The 19106-nt window shown below is 44.3% G+C and overlaps 1 protein-coding gene across 3 annotated transcripts in view; it reads left to right on the top strand.

The window, feature by feature from the left end:
• The window catches only part of LOC120995361 (myosin-10-like), a 139025-nt gene that overhangs the window by 106761 nt on the left and 13158 nt on the right, over positions 1-19106 (top strand). For all 3 annotated transcript variants that reach the window (XM_040424512.1, XM_040424517.1, XM_040424525.1), the window contains exons 17-37: positions 3663-3856; positions 4571-4692; positions 6071-6140; positions 7232-7392; positions 7511-7619; positions 8732-8863; positions 9100-9306; positions 9482-9619; positions 10380-10503; positions 10613-10784; positions 11753-11965; positions 13166-13310; positions 14123-14329; positions 14530-14634; positions 15050-15202; positions 15305-15553; positions 15750-15962; positions 16126-16338; positions 16427-16588; positions 17351-17479; positions 18638-18726. In XM_040424512.1, the coding sequence (XP_040280446.1) occupies positions 3663-3856; positions 4571-4692; positions 6071-6140; positions 7232-7392; positions 7511-7619; positions 8732-8863; positions 9100-9306; positions 9482-9619; positions 10380-10503; positions 10613-10784; positions 11753-11965; positions 13166-13310; positions 14123-14329; positions 14530-14634; positions 15050-15202; positions 15305-15553; positions 15750-15962; positions 16126-16338; positions 16427-16588; positions 17351-17479; positions 18638-18726 (3307 nt within the window). The remainder of the gene's footprint in view (positions 1-3662; positions 3857-4570; positions 4693-6070; positions 6141-7231; positions 7393-7510; positions 7620-8731; positions 8864-9099; positions 9307-9481; positions 9620-10379; positions 10504-10612; positions 10785-11752; positions 11966-13165; positions 13311-14122; positions 14330-14529; positions 14635-15049; positions 15203-15304; positions 15554-15749; positions 15963-16125; positions 16339-16426; positions 16589-17350; positions 17480-18637; positions 18727-19106) is intronic.

Raw genomic sequence — 19106 nt, 5'->3', positions numbered from 1 at the left:
AGCCTGTGTGCATTCCTGCTCAGTTCAGCAGGCCTGATGATGTCACCGCATTGTGCCTGCTGCTGGAGAGAGGACCAGCCATTGAACTGTGATGACTCCCTGCTTCACCATTGCATTCAATTGATACAGTTGAATTGGGGTACAGTTTTGGGCTTATACTTCACATTTAGTGGTTTTATATGTGGCAGTACTTGGTCCTATGTTTGGACCAAAAAGTTTCCCGACACCTAAGCCATTAATGTTCCCATTTTGATAAGTAGCCGTAGGTGTCGGTGAGACTTCTTACCTTGTACATGTGGTTTATCATGAGTTGGATATTTAAAAAGCAACTTCATTTCATTCCTGGAAGTCATAAGTGAAGAAGATCGGCCTCCATGTTCCTGTGACACCAGTGCTTTATGGTATTGATGCATTCTTACTAAAATTCTCTGCTCCTGTCTAACTCCTCTGCCTAACACCAGGCGAATAGAATGAGAGATGCTCGGCTGGTCCTGCATGGTATTATATGGTGGTAGGGTCTAATGAGAAATGAATATACGTTCCCTGTACAAGTCCAGGCTCACAGACCATTATAAGACGTTGGTGATATGTATTATATAGCGGTATGTAAGTCATGTGCTTGTCTTCTGCACTAACCTGTATCCTCTTTAATATAACTCTTCTTTCTCTCTTTGCTTTTCCTTCCTGGTTCCTTCCTTGGACACCACATGATGGACTCCGTCTATAAATCTTTGGCTTTGTATTCTGTGTTTTTATTATTTTAATTTCTTTACAAACTAATAATACACTGACTACTGCACATCCCTGCTGTCCTATACTGACCTGTACGACCGTCCTGTATTCATACCCACTGCTATCCCATAATCATGCCCGCTACTGTCCATATTCATGCCCGCTACTGTCCATATTCATGCCCGCTACTGTCCATATTCATGCCCGCTACTGTCCATATTCATGCCCGCTACTGTCCATATTCATGCCCGCTACTGTCCATATTCATGCCCGCTACTGTCCATATTCATGCCCGCTACTGTCCATATTCATGCCCGCTACTGTCCATATTCATGCCCGCTACTGTCCATATTCATGCCCGCTACTGTCCATATTCATGCCCGCTACTGTCCATATTCATGCCCGCTACTGTCCATATTTATACCCGCTACTACTGTATCTCATATTTATACCCGCTACTACTGTATCTCATATTTATACCCGCTACTACTGTATCTCATATTTATACCCACTACTACTGTATCTCATATTTATACCCACTACTATCCCATAATCATACCCCTACTTGTACATATTCATACCCACTGCTATCTCATATTCCTACCCACTACTATCTCATATTCCTATTACTTTTTCCCACATGAAATATCCCACCCTTCCTGGCAATGCTATATTTCTTTAGATATCCAGAATATTCAGGCGGTTTATTTCTTTGACACCTACGCTGTGCTGCCACAGGGTCCCGGTGAAAGTAGGTTAATTATCTGTTCGCTCTGCTCTCCATCCTGTGGCCGCTGTGACTCATGCATGCAATGATAGAGATGCCTGCTTCCAGTCTGTCTGTGTTGCTTCTGTATCCTCCAGCTTCCTGGCTTATTAAACGCAGGCTATATAACATCGTGCATCATTATCAGAAATCAAAACCACTAAAACCACTGAAAGGCTTAGTTTGGATTAGTTTTCATTGCAGATTCTATCATATTTAGCCAGACACCATGATGGAATCATCCGTTGGATGCCATTGGCATCTGTTATTCTATGATAGAACAAAAAAAACTAAATTCACAATGGAGATGTGAACCAGCACTGCTGTGTCGGGATGTGGTGGGACGAAACCCATCACGATAGCCTAAATGCCAGAATACAGGCTGCCATAAACAGGGCTTGTTACAACAGTACCTTCGTGGTAAAGGCAATGAATTTAATTCTTACATCCCTGTTTTTGAAGGGGTTGTCCAGGATTTTACTAATGATGGCCTATCCTCGGGATAGACCATCAATATATGATCGTCGGGGTCAGACTCCCAAACCCCCACCGATCAGCTCTATTACAGTAATCCAGCAATGGAGCTACCATCACAACAGTGCTGGCAGATTTCACAGAAGGGATACACCCCACTGCTTGTGAGAGAAATACATCTAGCTGTGCAGCTGAAAAAGACTTTCACAAATATGATTGTACAAAGAAGCACAGCCATTATGCAAACTTTTTTTGAAAACTCAGGTACGCTTTAAAGCAAGTCCCAAATGTGAAGGGTTGATACTGAACTGTATGTTAGATATTTATCCAGTGAGGGACTGATCAGATTACGTTTGGCTATCCTTTTCAAACACCTGTTTAATTTTTCTTTTGAAAATGATCTGTTAATAGATCTGTAGATTTTCAGCAGGGCTTGCTTTATAGTTAAAGGGGTTGTCCAAGTTAAATAAAACCTTGGGTAGCAGCTGTAAATGGTCTAAAATAATGAAGGAAGTGATACAATTTTCTCCCCTGCCGTTTTCAATGTCACACTCCGGTCCTGACGTCATCTTCCTGGCTGCAACAGTGACCAATCACCGGCCTCAGCAGTATATAGGACAGGACTGCTGAGGCCAGTGATTGGCTGCAGTGGTAATGTGTTTTGCAAATCACTGCTGCAGCAAGGAAGATAAACAGCGGTATTGAGGACTGGAGAACAGGAAGTGGCGGGAGAAGGGCTAAGTATAGCTTCATTTGTTGTCTTAGACTCTTTACAGCTACCGCCCATTTTTTTATGTGACCCAGTGAGACCCAAGCCCTGCGGCTCCCCCCCATCCTCCTGTGGATTGACGGCTTTCATCCTATACTGTGTGTATACTGTGTGTAGGGAGAATGCTGCCAATTAGCAGGATGGGGCGACGGGGCAGTCTGGAGCTCAAGAAGACATGGACCCCCGAGTCCTGCTGGAGCTGCTCACCAATGATTTTATGAAAACGCCTGACCAAAATATAGGAAAGTAGGCAAATCAGCTCTACAGTACCTCTACAGTACCACAGATGTAAGGTAGCTATCCTATGTCAATCCAAGTCATGTCAAAAGACCTGTTTAAAGGGTCGATTGATTGCTAAGAGCTCATTTGCATACATTCTTCCCAGAATTTCAGAGAAGAATTGCCAGACCTATAAGACTCCTCACGCCACTTAGCTGCTCTCCATCATGCGGCCAAAATATAGTAAGCAACCTGGTGTTGTGCTAGCCTTTAAGACCCTTTAGGTCAGGGATGGCCAGCTGTAGGCTGATAGCTGTAGGCCGTCTGGGCATGCTGGGAGTTGTAGTTTTGCAACAGCTGGAGAGCCGCAGGTTGGCCATCCCTGCTTTAGGTAATAAGGCATACTGTCATGTAGCCTGCTTTTGAAAGCGTAGGTGAAGTGGCATGTGAGTGTTTTCTCGTGTCCATATATGAGAAGAAGTCATGACTCTTTTTTTACCAGAAGATGCCTCCTGTGGAAGTTCATGGCATGACCCTTGTATAACGTTTGCTCGCACGCCTTCCTTTGGTCCTTGTGGAGTAATCCCATCTCCATATTCACTACAACAGAATTGTATTTATCATATAGAAAACATTTTCGGCTTCTCGTGTGCTCCTCATCCTCCTCCTCCTCATCTCTCTCTCTCACCGATTTTCTCTCAGTTGACAGAATTGTTGGGCTGGACCAGATGACTGGGATGGGCGAGATGTCATTTGGATCTACATACAAGACCAAGAAGGGAATGTTCCGTACGGTCGGACAACTTTATAAGGAATCTCTGGCCAAGCTCATGTCTACGCTGAGGAACACCAATCCAAACTTTGTCCGCTGCATAATCCCCAACCATGAAAAGAAGGTAAGACCAAAAAACATGAGCCTTCATATACACATCATTCACCACATCTACCTAAAGACCACATACATTGTCTTAAAGAGGTTCTCGGACTTTAAATAATGTCCCTCAAGGCAGCAATTGTAATAAATAATATATAATTACCTATTTCATCCCACACTGCCGCTCCAATCCTCTCTGCTACTGCAGTTGTGATGTCATCTTCTTGACATGACTGTCTACCCCAGACACCACTGAAGCCAATCTGTGGCCTCAGCTGTATGTGGCACATGACCGCTGAGGCCAGTCATTGGCTGCCGTGATCATGTGGAGTATACGGGCATGTCACCCCCGCCAGTGCAGCCAAATAATAAAACCCTACGGGAAGATGAAATAGTGAAATATGTGTTGTTCTGTTATTTTATCACCATTGCTGCCTTGGTGGGCATCTTTACAATAAGTCGGGGAACCCCTTTAAATCACACTTGGGCTTCTTTTACAACTTACATACTACACCATCTCGAAGGGGTATATTAAATTCCATATTGCTCTCCATATTTTACAAAGCTATTTTGGATCCAGCACATTCCTCCTGCTAGGCTTCTTCCAGGATTTTTGGGTTGGAGAGAGGGGGTACTGATTTTCCTTGCAGGAATCAATCTGGTGTAGGTAGTCTTACAGGCAATGCACGCACTGTATAGGCGATGCACTCCTTTTACTAATCTCTATATTCATTAGGCTGGAAAACTGGAGCCTCAACTAGTGCTTGACCAGTTACGTTGTAATGGAGTCCTGGAAGGGATCCGAATCTGCAGACAGGGCTTCCCAAACAGAATAATCTTCCAGGAGTTCAGACAGAGGTAAGTGCAACAGATCTTTGTGGGGAGGAGTTTGAATGGAGCGTCATTTGAGCATGACCATCCAGGACAGGTGATAAATGTATGATCACTGGAGACCCCACCACTAGGACTTCCACGATCACTAGAATGGTCCTCCTGAGGCTCATTGTCATCTTCACGCTAGAGTTTGAATGGAGCAGCATTTGTGCATGACCATCCAGGACAGGGGATAAATGTATGATCACTGGAGACCCCACCACTAGGACTTCCACGATCACTAGAATGGTCATCCTGAGGCTCATTGTCCTCTTCATGGTAGAGTTTGAATGGAGCGGCATTTGAGCATGACCATCCAGGACAGGTAATAAATGTATGATCACTGGAGACCCCACCACTAGGACTTCCACGATCACTAGAATGGTCATCCTGAGGCTCATTGTCCTCTTCATGGTAGAGTTTGAATGGAGCGGCATTTGAGCATGACCATCCAGGACAGGGGATAAATGTATGATCACTGGGGACCCCACTGCTAGGTCTCCCACGATCCCTAGAATAGTCCTTCTGAGGCTCCCTGTCATCTTCATTGTATGGAGGAGTTTGAATGGTGCTGCATTTGAGCATGCCCACCACTGGTTTATTCAATGTCTGTATCTCTGTTGGAGACCGCCAAGTGATGATTTTCTGGGAAAATCTCTTAAGTTTCCTAAGTTGTTATTCGGTTGTTTAGGATATCACTTGACAGGAGGCCTCTTCAGGCTTTTGAAAATGACAGAACTTGTGGAGCCAGACTAAACCTTAAAAGAAAAAAAAAAGTCTCCTAAAGATCTGAAGTCTAATAAGTTCCCTACCCTTGCGTTGATTTCAATTCACATGGTTCTGAGTGTAGTACCTAGTTCTGCTGTCACCTCCATGGTGGCAGTAATGGTTGACAGTATCTTAAGTTGTCAGAAGGTGCAGAGCCACATGCAGGGCCCCAAGAGCCACTGGTTTGTGTATTGCTTTATAGTTTTTTAGTACTGAATATTCAATCTGGTTGATTATTGCTCTGCAAACTGAGTTGTGAAGCTGCACTTGGGCTTCATCTATAGGGCTCCATCCACCCGACGGTGGCCAAAAAAGTGACCGTTATACATTGACTTATCACACTGTATGCCTATACAGAGGGATCCATGGCAGCCTTCCACGGGAGGTGTACATCAGCAGATCCTCCTGACGTACTGTAAGCTCTAAACATAATGTGAACAGATCCTGAGCTGTACATGGCTGCCAGGACTGCCTCCGAATACTTGGGGCAGATCTCGATTCCCCTCTCCTAGAGGGCATTTTCCGATTTACTTTCTCACCACTGAAATCTTTTTGAAAAATGATTTCAACTAACAAGTGACACGCTTTTCTTTAGATATGAGATCCTGACACCAAACGCTATCCCCAAAGGATTCATGGATGGCAAACAAGCCTGTGCAATAATGGTAAGGATGGTTTCTACTAGTGTTTTACATAATAGCCAAAATTTTAAGGAGGACGTGTCCTCACCCTGACATGTCTGTTTTAGTAAATAGGTGTATTTTCATAGCTATTCTGGAGTATCTGTTCTCATAACGCTGCAATATGTCGTTCCTCTGTTATTCCTCTTAGAAATTTTAGAATGAATTGACAACTGGGTGTTACCATTTCACCTGTCAAAGCGGCATCTCCCTAGACAGTCAGCACTTATTGGACAATATGAGACGCACTCTTAAAGGTCATCTGTTTGTACCTATGACACTGGCTGACCTGTTCGATGCTGAAGACATCTGTGTTGGTCCCATGTTCATAGGTGCCCGGATTGCTTAGAAAATTACGTTTTATTATATGCAAATGAGCCTCTAGGAGCAACGGGGGCGTTACCATTACACCTAGAGGCTCTGCTCTCTCTGCAACTGCCGCGCCCTCTGCACTTTGATTGAGAGGACCAGGCAGTGTAAACGTCAGGCATCTCAAACTCGCGGCCCTCCAGCTGTTGCAAAACTACAACTCCCAGCATGCCCGGACAGCCTACAGGTATCAGCCTACAGCAGGGCATTGTGGGAGTTGTAGTTTTACAACAGCTGGAGGGCCGCGAGTTTGAGATGCCTGCTCTAGGTGTAATGACAACGCCCCCATTGCTCCTAGAGGCTCATTTGCATATATGCGGGCACATATGAACATGGGACCAACACAGATGCCTTCAGCTGCCAAGCGCACATGTGACAAACAGGTCAGCCAGTGTCACAGGTGCAAATCTGCCGACAGCTGCCCTTTATTTGTACTTCCAAAGTAATCAATGTATTCCTAAAATTCTAGTAGTAATGATAGAGGAATAGCACAACATAGAGCTATAAGAAAAGATGCTCCAGAATTGTTATGACATGGGGAATGCAAGCAGTGAGAACATATCAGGAGAGGTGAAGGCTCCTCTGTAAACTCGTAAAACATGCTCCAGAACAAAGTGCGGGCATATGATATCCGGTGGATGTTTGCAGATGGGAGACACTTATCTTATGCTGGACTTTATTCATGTTTGCTCCTTCTCGATTTGCAGATCAAGGCTCTAGAGCTGGACCCCAATCTATTCCGCATAGGACAGAGCAAAATCTTCTTCCGAGCCGGAGTGTTAGCTCACCTGGAAGAAGAGCGAGATCTGAAAATCACAGATATAATCGTTCTCTTCCAAGCGGCGTGCAGAGGGTACCTGGCCAGGAAGTAAGTCGCAGTCACACGCTAGTACACAGAAGACTCATTCCGGCCATATTACACGTTGCTGGTCATAAGAACTATGGAAGAGAAGATAGATGCTTTTTTTTTTTTTTTTTTATTTCAGAGCTTTCAATAGGAGGCAGCAGCAGATGAGCGCACTGAAGGTGGTGCAGAGGAATTGTGCTGCGTACCTCAAGCTGAGACACTGGCAGTGGTGGCGACTCTTTACCAAGGTTTGCCATTATTTGTATATTTCACTTGTTCTGTCGTTAACCACACCATGGTGTCTTCATGGGTCACTTGTAGCTAGGGATGAGCGAACTTGTGTTTTCAAATTCGGCATACAAGGTTTGGGGTTATCTAAGAATTCCGTTATAGATTCTGCTCCCATGGACCATGACTAATGGTCCGTTGTAGCAAAATCCATAACGGAATTCTTAGATAACCCGGAGCTTGTATTTTTAAAACACAAGTTCGCTCAACACTACTTCTAACATGACTCAGGCTTTGGTGGTTGTGGCTTCACATATACATACAGATACGGAAAAGACGCACGCTCACATACATTTGATAGGGACCGATCAAAGCTTTTTTTATGTCTTTATGACATATTAAAACTTTTCTCAAAACTCCTTAATCCTTTAAAGGAAAAAAAAAACTGATCAGAAAGGGATAAAAATAACAAAAAAAAGCATTACTCCCCTCCACTAATCTGCTGCCATTCTGATTCTGCTGTGGTCCCTGCCGCTCTCCACTTTCTGTCCCCTGCTTGACACCCCTGAAATGGCAGGAAAGGCCTGCTCAGCCATTTACTGCCCAAGTCAGGTCACTGCTATGGCCAATGATTGGACCTAGCAGGCCTTTCTTGGCATTTTTGGTGGGTCAGCCCAGGACAGGAAGTGTAGAGCAGCAGGGACCGGAGCAGTGTCGGGATGGAGGCGAGTAATGGCTTCTTTGTTATTTTAATCCTTTCTGATCGTTTTTTTTAAAGAATATATCTTCCTGGAAAACCCCTTGTAAACCCTGCAAGGAGGTGTGGACTTTTCTCCTGGTCGCCCTTCACAAAATAGTCATCACAGTATAACTGATGCCGTAGTAGCATAGTCGCTGAGGGTCATCCAAAAATTGGTCAGAATATGTCGGGCCAGAGGACTAGATGGGAGCGTAGTAAATAATGTAGCCAAAGGTCGTCACTAGGAGAACTGCAGGTATCGGGCAGACAGTCCGAAGGACAAAGCATGTGTGAGGTCAGGAGCAAACGTCGAGGTCGGGATCATGACACTCTCGAGTTTGCAGTGGAAATTCTGCTTCATCTGTAAACCTATTGTGGTATTCCTTTCTGCAGGTGAAGCCCTTACTACAGGTGACTCGACAGGATGAAGTCATGCAGGCCAAGGTGGTAGAGCTTCAGAAGGTCAAAGATATCCAACTGAAAGCAGAGATGGACCTGAAGGACATGGGAAGCAAATATCAGCAGGTAAGAGCAGATAGGCAAAAGATACCCTCTCGTCCATCGTCTGTGGAAACCATTTGCAGAGTACAGGCTGCCATACACGACCGTTTATCCTGATGCTCATGGCCACTGCAGGCAATTTGAATTCACCATGCTGCCATGATGTATTCTCTGATATTTACACGATCTAGGTTAGATAATTAGGACCAACGCTGATCAGACATTGTATTCTGTACTATGAAATATTTTCTGTTTTGTAGATGATAGAAGAAAAGAACATTTTGGCTGAACAGCTTCAAGCAGAGACCGAACTTTTTGCCGAAGCGGAGGAAATGCGCGCCAGACTGGCAGCGAAGAAGCAGGAGCTGGAGGAAATCCTGCATGATTTGGAGTCCCGCGTGGAAGAAGAGGAGGAACGTAACTTACAATTACAGAACGACAAGAAGAAGATGCATCAGCATGTGCAGGTAACATGGTAGCCGGGTCTGGACTGGTCGTTACATGGGTCCGAATTTTTATTTGACCCGTAGGGTGCCTGGTTTTCTGGAATTTAGCATTCCATTTGATTTTACTGTATCCTATGGCTTTAATGCCGGTTATGACCGAATGTGGCCAATTTCTGTCCTTCCTTGTAATGATCAGGATCTGGAGGAGCAGCTGGAGGAGGAGGAGGCTGCTCGGCAGAAACTGCAGCTGGAGAAAGTGACGACAGAGTCGAAATTAAAGAAGATGGAAGAAGACGTTCTCCTACTGGAAGATCAAAATGCCAAACTCAGTAAGGTATGTTCATTTTCCTGTATATGAAAAACTAGGAACCCGGAGCAGCTGGGGATACTTACTGGCATTACAGGCAATACGAGATCTTGCAGTGGTTTACCTGCACAAGTAAATTTCCGTGTGAGCAACGCTTTTTCTCTGTAGATTTTTCTTGGTGGAAATTCCTGGTTACAAGCTTTATTTTACATAATAATAATATTACATAAAGTTGGTCCAATATTTTAGTTTCCCAGAGGTCCTTAAAGGGGTTGTCTCACCTCGTACATTGCTGGCTTGTCCCAGTATCAGATAGGTGCAGGACCTATTGGAAGCTCCCAAAGAGAACGAGAGCACACCGCACATGTATGGCCACGCTCTATTCATTTCTGTGGGAGCAGTTCTATAGAAGTGAATGGAGCGGTGGCCGCGCAAGCACGATCCACTCTCCATTAATTTTTACGGGTTTTCAAACCTAGACCTGTATCTGAATACTTTTTGTAAATGCAGATAATTAAAAATTTTGCATAGCCACGGTGTTATTCAATAGACTGTATCTGTATAGCGCCACCTGCTGTTTGTTCTCAGCTTCGCTGAGGTGGAAGTACATGCTCCGTTCCATCCTTCAACTGCCCCAGCCATATCTACTGATTGTAGCTGTGTTCTAATAATGTCAGGTCCTTTAGTTAAAAAAAAAAAAAAAAGAAAGATGACACAACAGACTGCACAATGCATCCGAACATGGGCGATAACGGGCGACAATAATTTTTTGCTTCTTTTGTATCAGGAAAGGAAGTTGTTGGAAGATAGAATTAACGACTTTACATCAAACATGGCTGAAGAAGAAGAGAAGATAAAGAGTCTGAGCAAACTTCGCACCAAGTACGAAGCCGTCATTGCAGATATGGAAGGTAGGCTATCTCCATCATGATTTTTGTGTAGAACCCTTGAGGTGGGGACGTGTGTTCATTAGTAAAGGATAGTGACGAGTAGAAAATGATATTATGACAAACATTTCAGATCGTCTCAAGAAAGAGGAAAAGGGCCGACAAGAGATGGAGAAAATGAAAAGGAAGTTGGATGGAGAGACCTCAGATTTACAGGATCAGATCTTAGAGCTTCAGCAGCAGATTGAGGAACTGAAGCAACAACTGGCCCGTAAGGAAGAAGAGCTGCAGGCGGCACTTGCTAGGTAACCTTCTCAGCCTCCTGTCACTTACAGGCTATGAACTATTACAGATTTTCATGTATTTTTTGTTTAAAAATAGTTCTCACACATCTTCTGCCTTGTTTGGCTTCTGCCACCTCTATGTTTCACAGTACATAGCAGCTGAAGAAAACTTCTGTGATAAATCTGTTAGAGAACTTGTCTGGCGGCTCACTCTCTGACCTCTCCTGACTGATCTTCTATTACTGGGTTGTGTCCCACCAGACACAGCTGCTATAAATGTATGTGCACTATAGTACAAAGACCCAGGGTCCAAACACTGATGGTGCCGGACAGAAAAACGTAGCATTTTTCTGTCCGATGCCATTTCACATCCGTCTTTTCAAGTGACGTGCCAGACGTATGGGATCAATTCTAGCTTCAGTTTTCGCCAGGAGTTATTCTAGCAGGCAGAAGGAGAACTGAGCCGGGTCACCAGACGTGTGTGATGGCGCCCTTAGCTGATTTAGGCCAGAATCAGAGTTGAAGATTAAAGGACTGTTTTATACTGCTGACCTGTCGGTCCCAGGTGTCCCCCACCGATCAGATACTGACTTGTCCTGACTGAGGATAGGTCATCATTTAAAAACAGTCAGAAAAACCCTTTTAATTTAAACTGACCACAACAATTTTAGTGGAATCTGCCGACCATCTAATGTTTATGGGGGCCTCCTGACATATATATCGATGGAGCGAAGTAAAGGGCGTTTGATTTCAACATGCTCGATTCCTTTGTTCTCAGGGAGAAAAGGTTCTGTCAAAAGGGTCTGGCAGTAATTTACTCTTCTGTCCCCATTCAGAAGACATACATGGTTGAGCCAAGCGTATTGGAAGGTGCAAGGGGGGGGGGGGGGGGCAAGAGAGATAGCTGTCAGCCAAAAGACTAAAAATGTAATTTTCAATACCTGCTTTTCACAATTGGAAATATTTGTTTGACCTCGTTTCCTATGTAGGATTGAAGAAGAAGCAAGCCAAAAGAATAGTTTACTGAAACAGCTTCGGGAGCTCCAGTCTCATATCTCAGAATTACAAGAAGACATGGAATCTGAAAAGGCCTCTCGGGCAAAAGCAGAGAAGCAGCGCCGGGACCTTGGAGAAGAGCTGGAGGCATTGAAGTCCGAACTTGAAGACACTCTAGATTCTACTGCCACACAGCAAGAACTTAGGTGGGAGTCGTCAGAAGGGTCGCTACTCCAACATTGCTTGTTGACACGTATTCCCCTTTTGGCAGGATTTTACTATTGATGGCCTATCCTCAGGATAGACCATCAATATAGGACCGTCGGGGTCTGACACTCCTCACCTCCACCAATCAGCTGTTCTGCCGGAGCTCCAACGCCAAAAGTTGATGCCCAAACTAAACTACTCCGTCCAGTTTGTAGTGGTTACTGCAGCGCTGCTCCTATTGAAGTGAATTAGTTATTGTTATTGAGGAACAGCTGATCAGCAGGGGTGCAGGGTGTCGGACCCCCCGACCTATTAGATGTTGATGGCCTATCGTCCCTGTCCTAATACGGTAGTAAAATCCTAGATAACCTGAAAAACTGTGCAGGTATTATGGTACTCGGGGTTGAGCGCAATTACTTGGCGAGCATTCAGAACATTCATGACCTATCCACAGGAAAACGGAGGCATGGTCTTCAAAATTGTGCAGCCATTGGCCACAGCATTTGGGGCTTCATGTGGATGGTGCGGCATGTCCCATGTGCGGAGTTATTTTACTATTCTGTGCCAAATACAGCATTGCTCTCACGTGTATTTTAGCACAGAATACATGAGTATTTCAAACCATATTCCATTGAATTCAGTGGGAAATATGAGCGGTACTTTGTACTTTTTACACTTCTTATTTTGATCATTGTCGCCAATGGGAGGCAGAAAAAATGGGTCAAAATACACTTGAAAAACTGAAAATACGCAAAGAAACGCATGGATTTCTCATGCTATCAGCATCATATTTTCCGCCTGTAAATATATAGTGTATATTAAAAGGCGTGAAAATCTTTAGCTGAATTTGACTCGCTGTCAATCTCTGCGTGGAGAGTTTTCACAGACCCGCACAGAACATCCACAGCATTTTAACACTATCTACACTTCGATCGTATCCTCTGCCATCTTAAAGGGCCCCCGGTCTTGTGATCAGCGGGGGCCCTTATGTGAATAGGGGATATGTTGTCTTCATGGGATGCTTTGAAAGCATTTTGATTTATTGGATTTTGAGTGAATTACGCAGAACTCCATGTCTTCTGAGTGGTGGCTTTATACGTAAATCATTGAGAATATGAGTAGAAATCGGTCGTGTACCGGCCTCATCCTCTGGGACATACTAGCAAAGTATTGACGCCAATTCTGATTTTTTAATCCAGGGCAAAACGTGAGCAGGAGGTGACTGATCTTAAGAAGAACATTGAAGAAGAAGCAAAAGTCCACGAGTCTCAGATCGTTGAAATGCGACAGCGCCACACACAGGCTCTGGAGGATCTCTCCGAACAGCTTGAACAGTCACGGAGGGTAAGGAACAAGCCCGGGAAGTGGTAAAGACAGAGAGGGGTTTGCCATTTTATTAGGAGGCATTTCCAGTGCAGAATGAAGCATCGGTAATACAGTAAATGCACAGATCATCTACTATTAGATGTAGTTAACACTTTATACTAAGAAATAAAAAGGCTGGCCGTATACTTGAGATAGCCGTTCAGCCGACAGCTATCCTTAATGACCCCTCACTCACATGCATGCCCGACTCCTCTGGTTATTCTTCCCTGAAACTTAGCAGGCTCATTTTGAAATTCCGCACGCCCGACCCCTTATTCGCTGGTCAACCAGTCCTGCCAAAATCACCGGGTTCATCCAACATTCATCAAATATCTATGTCCTAGTCACCATGTGATGTATGTAAATCCATGTCACTCTGCTCCTTAACAAGAAGAGCCCTTCTTATAGACACCATGACAAGACCGGTGTCAATGTAATCAGCAGAATTAACCCTACTAGAAAGTATACTTGGGTTGATCCTACTGACAGATGTCCATTCTCATCCCGATTCTCACTCGCCTGCTTCAGTGAGTAGAGGGAATTACACTGCAGCCATACACTCCTGGCAGAAGCTTATCACCCATGAGGAAAAAAAAGATTGGGCATGTTGAAATCCAGCTTGCCCAGTCATTCTTTTCCCTTTCATCTGCCATCAGGGGAGGATCAGGACACCCCCGGGCCCGTACACTTTAGATCTTTGTCTGTTCCCTCCAAATCCATGGATTTGGACAACTTACATGTAATGCGTACGACTGCCTTTACTAGACGTTGCTTTTTTTTTATCCTTTCAGTTTAAAGTGAATCTGGAGAAAGTGAAACAGTCACTAGAAAGCGAGAACGCCGATCTAGTGAAGGAAGTCAAAAATCTTCATGGCACAAAACAAGAATCGGAGCAGAAGCGAAAGAAATTAGAAGCGCAGGTGTCTGAGCTCCAGGTTCGAGTCGGTGACAGCGAGAAGGCAAAGGCGGAATTGGCAGAAAGGCTACAGAAACTCCAGGTAAAGCCGGCAGCCATGTTATCGGAAGGCTTGTCCTCCGGCTCATGATCAAAATACAGTCAGATGCCTGTAACTGTACAAAGACCATTCTAGGCCTGATGAAAAGTTCTACTTCAGAGACTTTATTTCATCTTTATGAATATATTGTAGAAAGTCTGACAGATTTCACGTTCTCATAACATTTGTGTATATTGTCTTAGGCTGAACTGGATGGTGTGTCAGGATCGTTGGGATCCACAGAAAGCAAGTCCATCAAACTAACCAAAGATTTGTCTACAGTGCAATCACATCTGCAGGATACCCAGGTACTTTACGTCACTTTTTTAATGCTCCTTTTTAAAGCAAGGGTCAGGTCCACTCTCCTATTCTCCAAAATGGGCCAATAAATACTATGCCGTTTGGCTTACAGGCAGCATCAAGTGTACTTCTGAGGGGAGAACTCACCCAGTCTACCCCTGCCACTCTCATCTGTGATTGATGGGCGCGGTATATGCAGATAGACAGCTGGCAGCCATCAATCACTGTGAGAAGGGTAGGGAGAGGTGGAGCGCTCCCCTTATGGATCCATCAGACTCATAACTGTGTGCCTATTAGCCAAACAGTGCAATATTTTTGTGCCATTACTTGGTAACAGGAGAACAAACTTTTCCCCCATACTATAGGACATCATAGTCTGTAAGCTCTGTACATATATTTTTTTTTTAACCCTCTTAACTTTAGGAATTATTGCAAGAAGAGACAAGACAGAAGCTAAACTTTAGTTCTAGAGTAAAACATTTGGAAGATGAGAAAAATAACCTGCTGGAGAACCTCGAGGAAGAAGAGGCGGCCAAGAATCAGCTCGCCCGTCAGCTTCAGGCACTACAACAACAGGTAACAGTTTAGCACTCTTTTTCGAGATCTCTATGTAAACCTAATTCTAAAGGAAGAGACATCTTGTGTACAGTGTGATAGACCTTGTGGCATTCTTCTCAGCTCATCGATTCTAAGAAGAAGATGGAGGAGCATGGAGGTGCAGTGGAGAGCTTGGAAGACACCAGAAAGAGAATGGCTAAGGATCTAGAGCTTATGCAGCAACGCATGGAGGAGAAGCATCAAACCAATGACAAGCTGGAGAAGTCCAAGAACCGTCTGCAACAAGAACTGGATGACCTTATGGTGGATCTGGATCACCAGCGGCAAACTGTTTCAAGTCTGGAAAAGAAACAGAAGAAGTTTGACCAGGTAAATACAATGACTACAGATTGCATGTAAATGTGTAGATCTTAAGAATTCTCCAAAAAAAAAAAAGCAGGAATCCTGTTGGCAGAATCCACAGTGGAGCTTTAGTTGTGTGCAGGGTAAATCTGTACATCCTGGAACATGGTCAAACTGATTTTGAGTGAGTGCTAGTAATATATTTCATACTTGTATTATTTAGATGTTGGCAGAAGAGAAGCACATATCATCACGCTATGCCGAGGAGAGAGATAGGGCAGAGGCAGAGGCTCGGGAGAAGGAAACAAGGGCTCTGTCCCTAAGTCGAGCACTTGAAGAAGCTCTTGATCTAAAGGATGAACTTGACAGACAGAACAAGTTGCTGCGGGCAGAAATGGATGACCTTGTCAGTTCCAAGGATGATGTTGGCAAGAACGTAAGACTTTATTACTCTACTATCCTTACACTGTCCCTGTTTTCGCAGACATATTAATATAATGACCTGGAGAAGGCCCCACAGCCATACAGTTGGGCTCCTTGATGTCATACCTAGGTGTGAAGGTACTGTGTATGTTAAACAATAAAATGTACAATTTCAGGTTCACGAATTGGAAAGGGGGAAAAGAGCACTGGAGCAGCAAGTCCAGGAAATGAAGACACAGATGGAAGAACTAGAGGATGAACTTCAGGCCATTGAAGATGGAAAACTCCGTCTGGAGGTCAACATGCAGGCCATGAAAGCACAGTTTGACAGGGATCTCCAAAACCGTGATGACTCAAATGATGAAAAGAAGAAACTCTTGATCAAGCAGGTGCGTTATATATGCAAGACTGTCCTCTTGCCCGTGTTGTGGACATGTATTTAGATGAGCTTATTGTTTTGGTCTCTTCTTGTTCCAGGTGCGGGATCTAGAGGTGGAGCTGGATGAAGAACGCAAGCAGAAGGCTCAAATTCTAGCCGGCAAGAAAAAATTGGAGATGGACCTTCAGGACATGGAAAGTCAAATTGATGCCGCTAACAAGGGACGAGAAGAAGCAGTTAAACAGATGAAGAAACTACAGGTGAGCAAAACACATTTACTATCATGACTGGGCTGTGCAAGCATCTCAGAGTTCCCTACAGAAATAGATTGGTTGATGCCTTAAAGAGTCACTGTACTTTTACAAAATTTCATTTAATAGAGAATGGTGTAACTAGCAAATTTCTAAATCACTTCATTTAAAAATTATACCTGCATCCATCTGAAAAAAGCTGTAAAGTCATGGCCACTATGGGTGTCACTTCCACCTAAGTTGCAGTCCACTGTCTGTTGTCAGGCAAGATCTGTCTCTGGTACTAGGAACTCAGAAGGTGGCTGAGAGGAAGTGGGGGCGTGTTAGAGCTAGCTGAGTTTGTGAGCCTGATAAAACTGCTTCTACACTGCTTCTGAACATTACATGTGTGATTTATCCCCCCTTATCAGCTAGAAAACAAACATAATGGGAAGTAAGGGAATGGATATCACAGCAGTACAGTGCTGGCAGATTCCACAGAAGGAGATTCCCCCTGCTTCTGAGTGAAATGCATCTAGCTGTGCAGCTGAAACAGGGAATAATATGGCTAAAAAAAACTTTAGGGAAGCCTAAACACAACTGTTCCTTTGTACAAAGAAGCCCAGCCATTTTTTATTTTTATTTTTTTGAAAACTCAGGTATGTTTTAAGGACAGTCACTAAAATATGCTTAACGCTCAAATGACACTGGGAAGGAAAATAATACATTAAAATCATACACTGTGTGCCCATGGAAAGACGTAGTTGACGGTAGATGTGACTTGTTTTACAGCTCCAGTTGAAAGAGGTTTGGCGTGAAGTGGAGGAGACTCGGTCATCTCGAGAGGAAATGTTCATCCAGTCTAAAGAGAATGAGAAGAGACTGAAGAGTCTGGAAGCAGAACTTCTCCAGCTACAAGAGGTTTGTCACATCTCAAAATGAGACTTCTAAGAAATGAGGAAATGAGTCGAATGTCATCCAAACCTGCCGATTTAAGCGAGACCAGCCAGGCATCTAATGTGTATCGCAGTGTCCAGAACCTCCAAAGGATGGTGACATTTAAAGGGGTTGCCCTCTTTTGTAATATTGATGTACTATCCTATGTATATAGATAACAGAATTCACCATTCACAATAGGTGATATCACAGCTCATCTGCTCCCTCCTGACCTCTGCACAGGTCACACAGCATGCCTAGAAAACTCTCCCATAGAAATCATTGGGGTCAGCCCCTGTCCATTTTGTCTATGGCCCATGTAGCTGCTCTCAAAATACATACTGTATTTTAGGCCTAGTGGCCAATGTGAAAATTGCAGGATTATATACAATTTTAGTAATATAGTGACATGAATTTTTATTTTTATTTTAAATCACAAAAATGTAAAAAAAAAATATCCTGCGTAACATAAAAACTTGAGTTAAACAGTAGATCATTTTCTGATGACACATTCCCTTTAGGGTCCATTCACGCGTACGTGGTGTATTGCGGATCTGCAATACACCAGGCCGCACATGGCCAGCACTAAATAGAGAATTCCTATTGTTGTCCGCAGCTGCGGACAAGAATAGGACATGCTCTATCTTCTTTCGGAGCTGTGGACCGGAAGTTCAGGGCCGCGCTCCGGAAATGCGGATGCGGAGAGCACATAGTGTGCTGTCCGCATCCATTCCGTCCTCATAGAGAATAAATGGGTCCGCACAATTGCCGAACGGATGCGGACCACACTTGCGGACGTGTGAATGGAGCCTTAAAGCGAGACATATGAACCGCTTTGTCATCGGGCCCCTGTTTCTGTAAGATGCTGTCAGTATCTAACCAGGAGGATTCCCCATTCTGGAAGGTCAGCACTCCGCGCAGCAGATTTAGTAAGACCAGTGTGCCAGAATTATGTCTTGTGATGTGCCAGAAAACTGGTACAAATGCCGTATTATGTGTTTTCGACACTTTTTGCAGCTTTTGCAAAAGGGTATGTGGCTCTGTGCCAGATGGAGTAAAGTAATCATCCGGTAGCTGTCGTAAGGAAAGCGTGCAGCGGTATGACAGTAGAGAAAGGATGACGTGCAATATCTGTTGTTACAGGACTTGGCAGCTGCGGAAAGGGCAAAGAGACAAGCTCAACAGGAACGAGACGATCTGGCAGATGAACTGTCTAATGGTGTCAGTGGCAAGTATGTGTCTGAATGTCACCTCAAAAGTTTTATCATCTTAAAGGGGTTGTTCACCTTTATTAGTTTTTTTTTTTTACAGACCCGGGGTGGTGATTTTACTTACCTGAGCCCTGCCACTGGGTTCTTCCTCCACCGCTGCCCCTCTGGCTTTGCGGGTCCCGCGTCAGCATCTGGTTTCACCCGGAGAACGTGACCGCTGCAGGCAATGACTGGCTGTAGCGATCACGTGTCATCCATGCAGCCCGTCACTTGGATTTTTAATTCAGACCGGCCATTAGTATCATATCAGCAGCTGTCCAACATCCTGCATCAGCTGTCACCTTTGTAGGTCCAGTGCTGTCTCTATATGGCTCCGTCATTCATTGAAGTGACTCTGAGCA

Source organism: Bufo bufo, chromosome 1 (genome assembly GCF_905171765.1).
Source record: "Bufo bufo chromosome 1, aBufBuf1.1, whole genome shotgun sequence".
NCBI classification, from domain to species: domain Eukaryota; kingdom Metazoa; phylum Chordata; class Amphibia; order Anura; family Bufonidae; genus Bufo; species Bufo bufo.
This window is presented reverse-complemented; position numbering and strand designations above follow the sequence as displayed.